Genomic DNA, 17,102 nt, shown 5'->3' with positions numbered 1-17,102 from the left:
GGTGAATGAGTTTTTTTTTTATAATTTTAAGCTGTCTTTATGAGATTTTTGAGAAGATAATTAATTCACATAAAATTTTGAACAATTGTAAAGACTTAAAAAGGAGATTATATAGTGATGAAAGTTGAAGAATATCTTTGGCAACAACCTTGATCTATTTCATGCTTCTTGGCATGTGTGTGTGTGTGTGTATATATATATATATATATATATATATATATATCTCAAGTATATATATTATATATAGTTGTATGTTGCAAAAAACTAAAAATACCAGAAAATGTAGAATGACTATGAAAAATTGAAGTCTTTAAGTTAAATATTAAAAAATATTAGTTGTTGAAACTCTGGCATATTTTACTAACAGTTATGCTCAGAATTCTGTTGTTACTCTGTTGTTTCTGGGAGCAACTTTCTATACTAGGGGATTTACTTCTATATTAGATAAAATAATAAAAGGTTTTCAAGGATTTTCCATAGTATTAAACGACACTGCAGATTCTCCTGTCCAATTTCAGGTTCATTTTATTCTTCCCCTCATCTTGTCTGCTGGTCCTCATAATATTCTGCTCCATTTTCTTCCCTAGTCTTGCCATCTCTCAGTATTCAAAAATCAGAGCAAAGACTTAGCCTGTTTTTTTGTAGATTAAACTGTTGGGTATACCATCCTGCTTTTGATCTACCACAGACACAAATTATGTTTATTTTAGCAAGACACTGCTTTTATGTGCTGTATAATGTGTGTCTTGATTATGTTTTAAGCAAATTTCAGCGCTTTTTCCTTTCATCGAATCTGGAATCGGGGGCCCAAAAGATGTGAAGGCAATAATGTTTCCAAGATAACTGGGCTCTATCCGTATTTGTAAAATAAGAGACACTTCATTTCCCACAGTTTAATGGAGCGTTCCTTCTCCGACCTGTAGTGATGTTTTTATTCTACAGCTATAGAAATCTACCTCGCCCCACTCTTGCACATGCTTCCCCACTCTTTCCACAAGTTCCTTGAAAGAGACCCCCTGGGCCCCGATCCAGAGCATCGCTGCATCCATAGCAACCAGACTTCAGCTTCCTCTGTCACCATGGTGCCGGCTCGGCCGGGCCTGGTGGTCGCTATGGTAACTGGGGGCGGGTCGCAGGGTCTCGGCAGCGGGGCGCATGCGCGCGGGGACTCCTGTGTGCGCCGCGCGGCCGCGGGCCCCTCAGCTCCCCTCGACATGGCGCTGAGGCGGCGGCTAGGACTCCGGCTGTGCCCCCGATTGCCCGACTTCTTCCTGTTGCTGCTTTTCAGGGGTGAGTTTGTGCGTTTCCGCCTCGGGAGACTAGGGTCTGGGGGTAAGTGAGCAGACCGGGCCGAGACGGCTGGAGCCAGCAGGGGCGGGAGTAGCGGTCCGGCTCCGAGGACTCGGGGGTCCCGGGCCGGAGGGGCGGGGGCCCGGGCGGCAGGGGCGGGACCCGGGCCGGGTCGGGCGGGGGCCCGTGGGAGGCCCAGGCGGCTCGACCCTGGCGGGGTTAGTCCTGGGCGAGGGGCCCGTCCCGGGGAGTGAGTCTGTCCCGGGCGGCGGTCCAGCCCGGTGGCAGGCTGATCCCGGGCGGGGGTGTGACCCGGGCGGGGGACCCTGTGCCGTGCGGCGGCGTATTCCCGGTGGTGGGACCGACTGGGGCGGTGGGCCTGGCCCGGGCAGGGGAGGGGCCTGACCCGGCGGGGCTGATCCCCGGTGGTGCGCTCACCCCAGGCGGGCACGGCCTCGTGGAAGGTCTGCGGCCGCTGCGGCGTGGGCTTGGGAACTTGCTAGAAGACGCTGAGGAGCAGTGCCGTGCCCGGGAGAAGTGGACAGTGAGGGAGGGGCGTCGCGAAGTACCAACGAGGCAGAACTCCCGGAGCTTGTCCGGCTTCTTGGTCACAGCCCTCTGGGGATCTGCTGTTAATATTTGACTCTTGCCATAAACAAAGGAACTGCTTTCCCTTCCTAGAAGTAAAACGCCTGGGTATCAACCTTTTTTGCCTCTGCCTGGCTGAAGAGACCACACAGACTTGGAAATAGCATTTGGGCCATCTGATCAAGACATACTCATAAACTTGGCAGTTTTGTTCATTTTCTTTCCCATTGTTGGAATTCTCATTAGATCCGCATATCCCTGGACAATTAGACAGGAGGACTAAAATAGCTTCCATTTAGTGAGCATGTACTATATATACTAGGCACTTCCATTATCTCATTTACTCCTTGCAACAACTTTGTGAGGTGGGTTTTATTTTACTTATTTATTTTTTATCTGACTATGGGATAAACTTTTCCTTTTATTCGTAAGTTATTTTACATTGTCAGTATACCCCTTTTAAATAAGTAGGACATGAAAAAGTATTTTGTAAATCTCGTCTTTTAAATGTTTGCAATCTTTTTTCCTTAATATGCTTGGTAAAATTAGTCTTGAGGTGCGTTTTATTAACGCGTTTTCAGAGTCAAGTGAAGTCTATTTTCCAAGGCTGGATTCTGAGTAGTGGAGAAGACTCAAACTCATGTCTACCTTAAAGCACTACACCACACTTCTTCCCTGGGTGGGCATCTGCTGGTAACCGGACCAGGACCTTTTTCAGTTTTAGGTCATTTTATCGTTTGGCTTAGTTGCCACTGTCATCCCTTGATGTTTTCCAGGACATACAAATTAAAACATGAAAGGACTGTTCCAGAGTGAGGCTGGATAGACTTGGGAAAACACAGCGTTCCTGTGTTTGGTGCTTATTCTGATGGGATGCTCTTGATGGTGGTAGTAAAAAGTGAGAGTCTGGGTCAGAAGTGCTAGAAACAGGGCTCTGTGACAAAGGATGAGTTTCAGTATATAGATGATGTCCATATATTTTGCCTGAAAGTGATTTCCAAAACCAGATGTAGTTGGAAGATATAAGTGATCAGAGGCTAGGCAGGGGACAAGGGTGTCAGGAATGTCCAGCACGTGCTGTGTTGGTCACACTGACACTGTCCTATTCACCAGCCTGGAACAACTCCCTATTGTTGAAACGGTCTGTTCACATGAAATTTTGCAGTTTTTATTGCAGAAACATTTGGCAGTTTAGTTCAGGAATGAGTTTCAATCTGGTAGTTTGTTAATAAAACTAGAAAATGCTAAGAGCTTCACATACCCTTGACCTCAGATTTTGCTTTCCCTGAGGGGCTAGTTTTGTGGCTTCTGGCTACTAAGGGCTGGAATTTACCTGCAGAGAATAGAGGTAAGGATCAAATTTTGCAAACTAGGACTAATGGCAAAGAATCAAGGTTGTAGAATGTATTAATCCACTTTGAAGGTATGTAGCTATCTTTTTTTAGTAGGGGGCTCTTTTTTAATTATTTGGTTTGTATCCTAAGCATACTTTAAAACTTTATTGTTCCACAGGCATGACAACTGTGTTTTTAAATTTTTTTATGATTATTTTTTCAATCACTATTATTATTTATTACTCTCATTTAAAATTTTTCTGTTTCTGTTATAATAGCAGACATTTCTTTAGCAGTTACCCTTTGCCAGGCTCTATTATAAAAATGTAGTATGTATTGATTCATTGAATCTTGGTAACAACTCTAAGAGGTTGTTACTATTATTTTGCCTGTTTTGTGGATAAAGAAATAGAAGTATGGGGAGATTCAGAAACTTGCTCAGGATGGTATATATGGAAATCTTCCCATTATTTATGTTAATCCAAGTTTTGGTTAGGTGTATTATTGCATTTAATATTGGAGTTCTTATCAGTTTAACCAAATTATCAAGTGTTCAAAGCTATGTAGTTTGTGTATAAAATATTCTTTTATTGAATTCATGACAGGTGCAATTCAACTTTACAAATGTTATGCTTCATGTCTTTTTTTTTTTTTTTTGAGACAGAGTCTCGCTTTGTTGCCCGGGCTAGAGTGAGTGCCGTGGCGTCAGCCTTGCTCACAGCAACCTCAAACTCCTGGGCTTAAGCGATCCTCCTGCCTCAGCCTCCCGAGTAGCTGGGACTACAGGCATGCGCCACCATGCCCGGCTAATTTTTTCTATATATATATTTTAGTTGGCCAGATAATTTCTTTCTATTTTTAGTAGAGACAGGGTCTCGGTCTTGCTCAGGCTGGTCTCGAACTCCTGAGCTCAAGCAATCCACCCGCCTCGGCCTCCCAGAGTGCTAGGATTACAGAGGAGAGCCACCATGCCCGGCCGCTTCATGTCTTTTGAATGATTATGTAGTAATTACTGCTAAGTTTCCAAATCTTTGAGGTCCTAGAGAGAAGGGTTACATTTAAAATTAAAACAGTAACAGTTTGCATTTTTGGGATAAGACAGTTTGTGTGCTGAAGTGTATCAAAATCTGAAAATAAAAATTCCCAGGAAATTTTTGGAAAAAAACTTTATTTTTTCCATTTGTGTTTGTTTGGACTACTGCAACATTTTTTTGGAATGGCATATTCTTTTATGTCGTTTTAATTTTTCTTAATTATCTGACAGGTATAATTATTGTCAGACTTCTGTGCGGGTTTTAAGAAAAACAAAGAACACCTGCCTTGAAAGCATGCAATACTTCGTATCAGCTGCTCATTCCCAAATGACTTGTTGATGGGCATTTGTTCTTGAGTGCTTCAAACTGAGGAGACTGAATGGATAGCTACTAGAGATACTTAATCATAGTAACTGCAGTATTACATCCAGACAGAATTATCATTCACACAACTCCTAAGCTCTATGAAACTTGGTCTTAAGGCAGCCTCATAGGATAGGTTGAATCAGTTCTTTTGGAAGAAATCAGACTTTTATCAAGCATATCTTCTAAGATGGCCACATAATGTAACAGAAGCAGCTATGGATTTAGTACATTCAACTAGCAGCTGTTAGAGATGTGATATTAACAAATTCCTTCTCCATAAATTCTTTGAATTTTTTTAAAGCACAAGTGGGGTAAAAGAAAGGAAAATCTGTGTGAATGAAATTAGGATGTGTGGAGTGTGCTGAACTATGCCCTAATCATGAAGTTGGATTCTCTTTTAAGATATGTTTATAATTAGGTGGTGTGAATGTGATGCTGTTAGGGTTGAATACAAATTTCCAATCTTTGTATGTACCCTCTGAATGCTAGCAGTATATGCAAATAACTCCACTGGAGTATAAAGAGATCCTGAAAGAAAGTTTTGGTAAGCACATTCTTTTACACCTAGTTTAGCAAGGACAGTATTCACTATGGTACTCTATACAGAGAGCTAAAGCCTCAATTTAACTGTCTCTTGCCACTTGTGGCACACAGAAAGCTTCCTGAGAATTAGCCCTTGTTTCTGATGTTCATTGAATACTGTAGTATTTTCTGTTGGTGTGTTTTCTTTGCTTTTAGGTAGTATCTATTATGTGATATGTATTATATTTCCCATGAGTAGTTAATATGTACAGCAGAGGTTTCAGTGCTGCTTGTATAGAAACATCAAACTATTTAATAAAATTAGGACTATATAAATATTTTTCCTTTTGTCTCCTTTCATTTTCAGAGTATCCCAGGGCTTCTGTGGTTCAGCCTTCTTTCTGCAGGTTATTCCCAAAGTCAAATTCTGCCATGCTATGTAATATATCTGACAACCTCAACTCGTAATTATCCTTCCTATCGCTAAATAAGCATAGATCTCAGTCTGTAGTTCATTTCAGTACAACAGAGATTTATTGAGTATGTATGATATACCAGGCACTGTGCTCCATACTTGGGGTGCAAAATGAATAAAGCATCCCCAGCCCTTAACGAGCCAGGGTGACAGCATGCTGAATTACATTGGGCTTTAGTTGTTGGGTGTCAGTCCACTGTGTCTTCTCAGTGATATTAAAAAATTTTTGGGGAATAGAGGCTGAATTTGATTTCTTTTATATCTTTCCAGAGGTGACTCTAGTAAATATTCAGTTTGTCTTTCTTTCTCACTTGAAAGTCAGTTAACATTTCTTAAATATTGCCTGTGTATCTAGGCATTTTTTATGTATCTTAATTACAACAGTCCTAGGGACTTTTGGAAAGTCTCAGTTTTTACTACACTAGTTGCTGTGGATGAAGGAGAATGGTAAGTATTTCTTGACTTGATTTAATTTCAAAATCTTTCTGCTATCTACTTTATGCAGTTACAAGGTTAAGAAGGAGAAAAGATGGAGAAATGCTTATGATATAATTTAAGTGTTGCAAGCTGCAGGTATACCAGTATCTAGTGTATGATTACAATTACATAAAACATCTTACTCTTATGGGAAAATGAATGGAAGAAAATGAACCAAAATGTTGGCAGGATCTGTTTCTCAGTGGTAGGTCTCATGGCTTATTGCTTACTACTTATTTGTTTTCCTGGCTGATTCTTTCATTCTTTTGTTTGTCTTCCAAGTGTTGTCTTCCAAGTGTTCTTTAATGAGGAGGATATTTTTTGCATAATGAAAAAATTGCATTTTGTTTTGGCTTCCAGTAGATATAATAGTGGAATTTAAAATTTGGCACTAGTAGTGGAAAAATTAATTTGTTTAGTTTAATGTGATAGCATGTGGATTGTGCCTTTTTCTAGCTTCATAATGTCAGCCACAGTGGATGAAGGAGGGGCTGACTTGAAGCTCAGTTGTTTGATCATGTATTTTTTGTAACTCATTTGAGAGATTAGTTGTCACTGGCTTTTGGGTGGGGGAGTCGGCTGTAGCATCCTCAGCAAATGGCTAACTGGAAAGCTGAAAGAGAGCTGCTAAGAGTACCTGCTTCCTCCCTTCTTTTGGAACAAGCAAAATAATCTGAGTTAATGCCTTGGTTCACCTCTTCATAGTCGGTTGACATTTATTGAGCACCTACTGTGTGCCAGCTGGGCAACCCCTGGAGGATCTCTGTTTTTTTCCTCTTGGGTAGTAAAAATACAGGGTCAAATTGACTTCCGTTGGAAGTAGACTCTGAAAGATGTTTCCTGAAGTGAGCTGTCAGCTGATGTACCCTATCACTTCTTCCTGCCCAACATGGACTTCCTTGTTGGATGTCTTTGTCTAAGGAAAATATTTAATGTCTTTAGAATGAAGTGCAGCTGTCTGGAGGCTTACAGAGAATGCAGCAAATCCTAAGACAGCTGCATGTTGGGTTTTTTTCCCCCCCATGTTTTTCCTCTAAAGCATCTTTATCAAGGTACTAAAACTTAATCAGCCAATTCATATTTATGTGGCAGTTTTCTGTTTTTATGGCCACAAAGCTTTCCATGGTAAAATCGGGAAATTTAAGAAAATGCTTCCCTTACCAGGAGGAACATATAGTTTAGGTAGTTAACTAACAGAGCAGCATTAGGGTAAGTATTTTATGTGTTTAAAAGTGAGAGCACTCTGGGTTGGCCTGGTAGAGGAGAATTTCAAGAAGGAGCTGGACTTTTAGAGATAATTTTTGATTGCCATAAATGCAGATTTGGGGAAATGGGGGTGGTGATAGCCATAAAAGTGGAAGATATAATATGAACAAAGGCCCAGACTTGGAAATTCAGATGTTGTGTTTTGCGACCAGCAAGCTATTATTGTAGTGATAAATAATAACAGCCACCAAGTATTGAAAACTATGTGCCAGGCATTGTGCTGATTGCTTTACCTGGTGTCTGAGTGAGCTTGGGCTTCTATGACAGAATACCACAACCTGGGTGGCTTAAACAACAGACACTTGTTTCTCACAGTTTTGGAGCCTGGATGCCCAAGGTCAAGGTTCCTACAGATTTGGTTCCTGGTAAGGGTCTTGTTTTTGGCTTGCAGATGACTGTGTCCTCATTTGTTGGACAGAGAGAGAGCTCTGATGTCTCTTCTTATAAGGGCACTAATCCTATGAAGGGGGCTTCGTCCTCGTGATCTCATCTAAACCTAATTATCTTCCAAAGGCCCCCACCTCTTAATACCATCACATCAGGGGTTAGGGTTTCATCCTATGAGTTTCACGGGGACACAAAATATTCAGTCCATAGTACCTGAACTATCTTAATTGGTCTTTTGTTTTGTTTTGCTATACCATCTAGTTTTATATAATTAATTGTTCTTAGTAGTCACTTTTATAGGATTCATTTTGCAGATACTGAATCTGAGCCTCAGGCAGGCTAATTACCTGGCCCAAGGTCACAGTTAGTAAATTGAGGAGCCAGATTGGCCATCAAAGAGAACTTTGGCAAGTAACTAGATCATAAAGCACTTTAAATGCCAGGCTAAGAAATTTGGACTTTATTAGGTAGGGGGTGGGGAATCTGTGGCCTTGGGGCCACTTATGGCCTTCTGGATCCATGAATGTGTCCTTTTGACTGAATTCAAATTTTACAGAGCAAATCCTTTTATTAAAAGGGTACAGCAGAGAAAGATGAAGCTTTTATTGCCTCCTTTAGTGCTTAAAAAAGAACAATCTTGAAATCAGAAGGCCGCAGGTTCCCTACCCCTGGCCTGCATACATAATTTTAGGTTGACAGTTATTTTATTTTAGAACTTGGACTATATATGCTTTCTGGTTTTTATTATTACTGTTGTGAAGTCTGTAGTCATTCATATCTTCAGTCTTTTCTAGGTTTCCTGTCTTCTCTCCATTTATTTTAAAGATCCTTTCTTTGTTTTTGGCATTCTGAAATGTTGCTACAAGGTATATAGGGTGAATTTCTTTTCATTTATTCCACCTGTTATATGTTGTGCTTTGTGTATCTGTGAATTTCTGTCTTCCCTGAGAATTCTCAGGTATTATCCATTCAAATATTGTCTAGCTTCTATTTTCTTAATTTTTTCCTTCTGAAACTCTGATTAAACATATTTTGTCATTCTGTCCTCCAATACTGTTAACGTTTTTATCTAATTTCATGTTCTTGTCTCTTGTTCTCTCTTGGGTTTCTTATTCATTTTTGTTTTACAGCCAGCTACTACTGCTTTCTACTGTATCTAATGTATTATCTAACCAATGCATTAACTTTTTCTACCAATTATGTTATTTATTTCTAACATTTTGCTTGGTTCTTTTTATAATCTGGTCTCTTTTTGCTTGCTTAGTTTCACTCCTTTTTGGATTTTTAAAAATATTTTATGTACAGCTGTTTTATGTTCCACGTCTGGTATTTCAAATATCTGAAGTTCTTGGGGATCTAAATCTATTGTTTGTTGTTTCTTGTGAATCTTAGATATGGTGGTTTGTTTCTTTGCTTGGAAGGTGATATTTGGTTCATCTTAATCTCTGAATATCTAGGCCTAATGCAAGGAGGCTTTTTCTTGAGAGCACATGCTTCCCCTGCGTACCAGGGCTCCACTCCTGGCATGACTCTAGCCCTTTCAGGATCTCTGGCATATATTAAAAATCTCAGGCTCAGTCTCCCTACTGAAGTGTTAAAATGACCATTTGCCCATGGGTAACATCAGCCACCCCATCATACTGCTTTTTCATTTCAGCCCATAGCTATTTTGGTTTGTCCTTTTAAAGATTCCTCCACCTTCTGTGAGCCCAGAGATGCAGTAAAAACTATAGTTTATAGGACTAGTTGTTAAGTACAAAGGCCCTTGGAAGTATCTAATCTACTATACTTCTGGAAACATGAATCTTAACTTTTCTTTACCTATTCCCCATTTTGATTAACACAAAGGAGCATACTTTTCTTTAAATGTTCATATTATGAGGGTAATGTTTTGGGTTTTTTTTTCCAATTATAAAATAAACTCAAAATATTTGCTGTTATTTCATTGTATACACCCCCGGGGTGTTCTGATATTCTTCCTGAGAAGGGTTGTATGCCTCTTGCTAAGAATCGTTGCTTTAAGAACAGGGCTCTGTTGTTTTAAAGATACTCCCAGTCCTACAATTTATATCTTTGTCCTTGGATCAGTTTGAGAAGAAAACATCTATCATTTGAGATCCAGCAACTTAAAATTTGGAGAATTACAGCTATTCACCCTAGAGAGCCACCTAAAACAGCAGCTACTTACTCTGCTAGTAACAGAGGCAGGTGAAGACATTCAGAGGCAAAGTCCAAAGGTAACCCTGAGCTTCCAGATGAAATCTGAGATTCTGATTTCTACCGGATGAAATGCTGGTTTACTGAAAGGCTCAGCCCAATGTACTGTGAGGACAAAAACCACCCACTGCATCTCTAGAAGGCTCCATTGTTTGCCGTCTTTTAGATACTGTTCTGGGTGAAGGAGGAAGCACAGCATCGTGGGTGTTATGCATTCTGGATCCATTTCCCAGTTTTGCATGTGATTCATTTTTTGGACCTTGGGGAAATAATATTGGTTTTAATCCAAATCACTTGAAAATAATTTAAACCCCACCTCTCTCGCACTACCACCAAATATCCACATTTCTTTCCCTTTGTTATTAGATAACCCACTTTAGCTATATGAGTTTTAGATCCAAAGAAGTGCTTTTATTGGTATGTAAGAGAATTTTTAGCTGATTAATTAGTTCATATTTGTTAATTATAAATGCATTTGAAGGTTTTGAAAACCTAGTCAATAGAAATCTCTTCTGCTTTTAAAAGCTTAGATGTATTTTAGAGTCAGGTAAACTTGGTTTAAAGCCCTCCTCTACTCTAACAGGTTGGGAAAGCTTGTCTTTCAGAGACTCAGGGTTTGTGGTTTGTGGTTTTTGTTTTTTTTTTTTTAAATCTCTACAACCTTAGTAGATCTGGTGTTTTAAGAGTTCTGTGTTTGTTTATTAGGAAGAATGAGTGGATAGCTAATTAGTTGGTATTTTTAATTCAGTCTGATTTCTAAGCAGACTGAATTATGAAGTTTTGACTCTGACCATATTTGGTCTAGCTTGTAAGTCTACTGGTCCATAAAGAATGAATTTAGAACCTTAGCTCTGAATCTCTAGAGCAGTGGCTCAGGAAGAACAAGTACCTCAGTGTTTTTTATTTACCAGGCACTGTTTTCTATCTTGAGGGAATATCAGTGAAGTAGCTTATGTTTTGAATACTTTATAGGAAAAGATGAAATCTATGGACCCTCTCCTCCAAAAAAGCACCTTTATGCACTTACATAAAAAGTTTTATATACTATTTTGGAGGACTGACATATAAAAGTATTATTTTTTTATTCTGTTTTTTCTTTATTCCATTAATTCCATTGAAGCCTGTCTTTTCTGTTAAGATAATTTTATAAATGACGACTGTTAGTGTCAAACATCTGGTCATATTCTCTATACATTTTCAATTTAAATTACTCTCTAGAGGTAGGTCTGAGTTGAGACTTTGATTAAAACTGAAAAACCAAGTATACAATGTAATTTTAGAGATGCTTAATTCTATGGTTTTCACAGTGTTTTATCATGTTAGTACAGCTCCAGGAGGTAGGCAGAGTTAAGCCGTATGAAAAACAACAAAATGCTGAGATGAAATTATTGCGGAATTCCTCTTTTGTGTACCTCTGGTGTCCATTTATGACAGATCTTTCCCTGTCTCTTTTTCTCCCTCACTCTACCTTGCTTTCTCTAATTTATGCAACAGCGGTGTGAGTGTGTTTTGTAACACTGGATGAGGGAAGTGCACCTTGTTGAAGCCAGAACCAATATTTTCTCCTCTTACTACCCTGTGGCTAGTATCCCACATGCTGTTTGCAAATGATAGCAAACTATTCCTTAGAGTAAGTTCAGAGACAGGTAACTTTTTTGAGGAGTATGTTTTGTGTTTTGTTCTCTCTTGAACTCATGGATTTTACTTTCTATGCTTTTCTCGTCAAGTACATTTCTTATGTGCAGAGCAAATCTGTTAAAACTTCAGTTGCTTCTATTCTAATGTGTGAGCAGCACCTTTTAGCTCACATTTTTTTTAAAGCTCTTCGAATGAAACCTTGAGGAAGAAAATTAGCTCGAGCTTAGAGGCTTCATTTTTAAGCCTCATGACTCGTCCTTTTCTATACCTAATTTATAGTAGAATAATAATGTGACATGCTGGGTTTCCAGTGGACATCACCTTACCTCAAGAGAGAAATCACTGGATTTGGCTTTCTGAGTGAAGGAGATGGGGCACGTCTTTGCATGTCCACATCTACCCTTTCCATAGAGAAACTGGGGAGATGGAATTGGAGTATAGGGAAATCTTGCTTTTTCCTTTTCTTTTACAAGATCATAGCTATGTAAAAAGGAGAAAATTGGTCCTAAGAATTCAGCTGATTCATTTACTATTGGGGGATCACAAGATTTGTAGCATTGCCTTTGGCTCGGTAGATGATTTCATCGCTGTCTTCTGAATAACCCTGGCATTACCCTTTCTCTTCTTTTGTTTTCATGGCCCTCTACCCCAAATGCAGGGCCCCACCTTCTCTTTCACCCCCCAGTATCCAGCTTCATATACTTCTCTGTAAAGACTGTAAAGATCTCTAGACTGAGGTGATCGCTTCCTCTTCTGAATTCTTCTTTATTAGGAAGGAGCATAGCTAGACCACGGTTTGAATCTCAGCTCTGTTGTATGACTTGTTGAAGTCAATTTCTTTATTTATAAAAGAGTAGTATTAATAATATATAGCTTTGTAGGTTGTTTTGCGAACAGTGACTATATATCTATCAAAGTGTCTAAGTAGTAACAGAAATAACACTAATTAATACAGTAAAATTAAAATTAAATAATTCATGTGAAGTGCTTAGCAGAGTGTCTGGCATAGGAGTAAGCTCTCAGTGTTAGGTTTTGTTTTTCATCAATAAGTGGTAGAGATTTATGATAACTAACTGCTGCTGCTGCTGCTACTTCCATTATTACTATGCTACAATTCATTTCAGTCTTAATTATTCAAAGGCAAATTTAAAATGAAGCTCATCATAAAGGCTTTAGGGCCCCTCACTTGCAAAGAGAACCCCTTACAAGGCCCTGGATTTTATGCTAGCAATGTGTCCTCAAATTTGCAAAAGTAAGATGCTTTAGCTACAGTCAGTTAAGACTGTTCTCTTCTTCCACTCTGCCTCCCCTCTGTGATGCTTCTCCTTATGCTGGAGGGAGGTCGAGAGCATATTCAGTTTGGGTTAGTGGGTTCATTTATGTGGGCTACAGCCACTGCTATGTGTAGGTTATTGCTGGTCGTCTCATTGTTGGAATGGCTTCCAGGAATATTCTGCCGTGTCGTCTGACTCATTTAGGATTGTGGCATGAAGTTGTAGGGCTCATGGTGAATGCCACTATTGTGCCTCTGCAGGGTGTCCCGAAAGTCACCCTACATAGGGAAAATGGGAAATTGTAGCTAAATGTACCTTTATTTAGAAAATATTCATCACAAAATTTTTCCTTTGTATGGAGACTACACAGGAAAAATTTTGTAAATAAAGGTACATTTAGCTATAATTTCCCATTTTCCTTGTGTATTGGCAACTTTTGGGATGCCCTGTATGATGCCACAGCAGTGAGGATGTGGCTGAAAAACTGGGTGATGAGTTTTCTCATGTCAAATAGTATTTACAGTTAGTCACGCTACAGGAAAACTTGAAATGCCCCAAAATCTTCCCACTTAAATGTGAAAAGAGACTTTAAATAGAGGTTTTCCCAAATTTAACAAGTCTTTAAAACCCTGCATGATTTGCAATAATGAATACTGCATTTTCCCATGATATTACCAATAATGAATTGTGAAGTAGAAAGAAACCTTTCTAAATTATTAATATTAAATCTTTTGATTAACCATGCTCAAGGAAAGTCTTAATTATTCTGTTATTTCCCTAGACAATATTACAAAATCACTGGCATATGATGAGGTGATCAAAGATCCTAAAACATGTAGGAAAGATTTGTAGGGACCAAGGAATTAACAAAAATAATGTTATTTTTCTAGATTTTGTGTTATATGTGTTGCCAGCTTTTAAAATTTATAATTTTTTTGTGATTTCTGTTCTCATTCTTAATATTCACTTTGTACCTAATTTTGTATTCATAATTTCGTATTTGTTTTCCTAGTGAGGGACTCAGAATTGGATAGGCTTCAGGCTCCACTATGACTATTCCAATCATAGTCTTCCTTGAATCATATTCTTTGATGTTATATTGACCCATGAATTTAAATCTTTAATGGAAATATATTATTTCTGTGTGTGAATCTTGACTTTTTAAATAGTCAGTGACTTCAGGACAGAAACCCTGTCTTGTGGGACATAATAGGTAGACAGATACTCGTTGGTAAGAGAACAGTGTAGCATAAGGAGTGAGTTTCTGTGCTTTAGTGGTGAGTTTGGGAAGGGGGCAGGTACTTCACTAGCTAACTCAGAGGGGGCTGACAAGGATTTCTGTTCAAACGTATTACAGCCTTGACAGATAAGAAGCCATGAACTAGTTTGTGTGTTTCTTAATCTTTATTTTATTATTTCTTAAATCTTTATTTTATTTGGAATTAGAAGATCTGGTTTCCACTTTGATATCTGATGCTTTCTAGTTTTGAGGTTTTAATAGTCTCCTGACACGTCTGAGCCCTATACTCTTAATCTGGAGAGGGGATTATAATACCCACTTTACAAGATTGTTACAAGAACCACATGAAATTGTGTGTGACAGTGGTATTGGAAATTATAAAATGTTATACAAATGTAAAATATTGTCATTCTCTGCTTTCTTCCCTCTGAGTTCTGAGACATTAGCCCTCTGGTTTTCCAAAACTTAGGTTACATTCCTAATTTAGGGGAACCTTCTCTTATAAAAGCTTCTCTTATGGCTTATTTTGATGATATAGCAAGTTTTAAAATTCATTTTTCCTATGTTGGAAAAATATTTTATCTAAAGTACAGATTGTCCTGAATTTTTCTAAAAAAACAAAAATCTAGTTTTAAGTTTCATGAGTAAAGAAGAAAAGTTTCTCTTTGACATTCTTGGATTTAAAAAGTGGTTCAGTGATATTTGTAGTAAAGATTAGACCTCTTATCCCTGGGGAAAAATTTCATGCCTGAACTAGCAAACTTTAAATAATAAGAGATTTTAGTGGCAATTCCAGCATATTTTAAAGTAAAGGAACTGCCAGTGTAAATCAGTGAGTTTACATTAAAAATAAACAGCTTATTAAATAAATAGCTAATAAGAATGGATGAGTTCAGGACAAGAAAATGCCATTTGAATAGATAGGCTTCCATGTTCCATAGACTCTTTTACCTGAGAGTTTTAGTATTGCCTTTTTAAAAACACTCTTAGTGAAATGAAGCAACAAAAATTTCATGTCCTGAGATTATTGTGCCATTAGTGTTAGGATGAAGGAGATATCTATCTATCTGTCTTTGCATATTAGGAAAAAGTAGGGGAGAATACGAAAGAAAAGGAAAACACCCTGTAACTCAACAAATAAAGTACCTCTGCTTAAGTCCCAAAGAGTATATATTTTTCAAGAAATACTGAAACAAACCATATGCTTGGGCATTAAACCAAAGCATGGTAGACATTACATTCTGGCCTCCCAGCTCTTTCTCATGGGTTATATTCATATTTATTTCAAAGCATTAGTGAAAGTCTTCAGAGTCAGAAAGTATTAATCATTGCTTAAAAGTTTGGGGTACCCACTGGAGAGCAAAATCTTGAACTGCCTTGTTGCAGACTTAGCTAGATTGGATACATATTTAAAAATTTCCTCCTGGCATAATTGTTCATGTTGGACTTCTGGGGAAGAAGGAATTGTCTTAGAGGCCAAGTGTAGTTAATTCAGTAACTAGGCTGATGATGAGGAGACCCAGGTTTTGCCACTGATTTACACTCTGATCTAACCAAGTCACTTAATTCTTTTGTGTTAAGTTTCTACCCATAAGGCAAATACTTACTTCTCTCAACTCACATAGACATATAGGTTATAGAATCTTAGAACCTAAAGATACAGTAAGTCAAGGTTTCTCAACCTTGACACTGTTGACATTTGGGCTGGATAATTCTTTGTTACAGGGGCAATCTTGTGCATTGTAGGATGTTTGGCAGCATCCCGGGTCTCTAAATGCCAGTGGCAATATCCCAGTTGTGACAACCCAAAATGACTGCAGACATTTCCAGATGCTCCACAGGTGACAATATCTCCCCCACTTCAGAACTACTGCTGTTAGTAGTTCAACAAGAGGCAGCTAAGGCCTAGGGAAGTTCAATAACCAGCTTTAGATCACAAGAATATTAAGTGGTGGAGCTGGGACCAGAATCCAACTTTATTAATATGTTCCCAACCCAATTCCCCCGTTTCCCCTTTAACTTAATTCAGAGTTTCATTCCATACCAAAAGGAGTGGCAAATGTTTAAAATTTTGACACAAAACAAATATTGAGACTTTTTTTATATTTACCAATAATATATTACCTACTTGCTTCCATTTCACTACCTCCAAAGCTGTGCTGTACATCCTAAAGAACCCCTACTTTCCTCAGCCCTTCAGTGCTTGCCAAATGCTTGAGCAACACTTATTAGGAGCAGTTGGAATGGATGGCTTGAAAGGTCTCAGTCTGCCATTACAAGCCATACTGGTGAGTTTAAGTTGGATATGATGTGTGAGATATTGAAAACTAATGAGTTCCATGCTAGTGAAGAGTACTAGAGGATATATCTGTGAAATCTAATGCTCCTTTAGTGAATAAAATCAACATGCTGCTTTAGGTTTATGTTGCACCATCTTGTATCTGCTATTCTTACTTTATATACTTTACAATTTATGGTTTTACACAAAAGCAAAATCTGTACACATAGTAAGTAACACTTAGTAAATTTTGTTAGGCTGTTTAATTTCCTATGTGATGTTTCTTTATCATATTCTGCGTTTTGAATATATAGAAATTCAGGTTTGGCTTGGGCACATGAAGGTGAAGATACGCAAAAGAAAAACTAGGTAAGCAAGAAAAAGTTGGGTAAAGTTAGTTGTTAGAAAAGAAACAATGTCAGGTGGGAAAGCTTAAAACCATTAAGTAAACACTTTGCTTTTAAAGTCAGGGAAAGTTGTCTGAACATCTGGATTCTGGAGTACTTTCAAGCTCTTTGCTGAGAATGTCTCTAGATTTCAGTGTGGTCTGATTAACAGAATCTTTTCTCTGATGGTATGTAACAAAGTCATCTATTTTTTGAAAATTCCAAACTGCTGCAGTGTTGAAAACTTCAAATGCTTTGCTTTGAAGGTGCTTTTTAAAAAATCTGTTGAACTTTTTGAACTTAGATATAATTGGGTTGTTATATAATATG

At 38.3% G+C, this 17,102-nt stretch overlaps 1 protein-coding gene across 1 annotated transcript in view; it reads left to right on the top strand.

The window, feature by feature from the left end:
• The first annotated feature begins 1,079 nt into the window (after positions 1–1,079).
• JAM3 (junctional adhesion molecule 3) overlaps positions 1,080–17,102 on the top strand; it is a 65,618-nt gene continuing 49,595 nt past the window's right edge. The window contains exon 1 of the mRNA XM_045555644.1: positions 1,080–1,290. Within this exon, the coding sequence (XP_045411600.1) occupies positions 1,080–1,290 (211 nt within the window). The remainder of the gene's footprint in view (positions 1,291–17,102) is intronic.

Source organism: Lemur catta, chromosome 7 (assembly GCF_020740605.2).
Source record: "Lemur catta isolate mLemCat1 chromosome 7, mLemCat1.pri, whole genome shotgun sequence".
Lineage (NCBI taxonomy): Eukaryota > Metazoa > Chordata > Mammalia > Primates > Lemuridae > Lemur > Lemur catta.
This window is presented reverse-complemented; position numbering and strand designations above follow the sequence as displayed.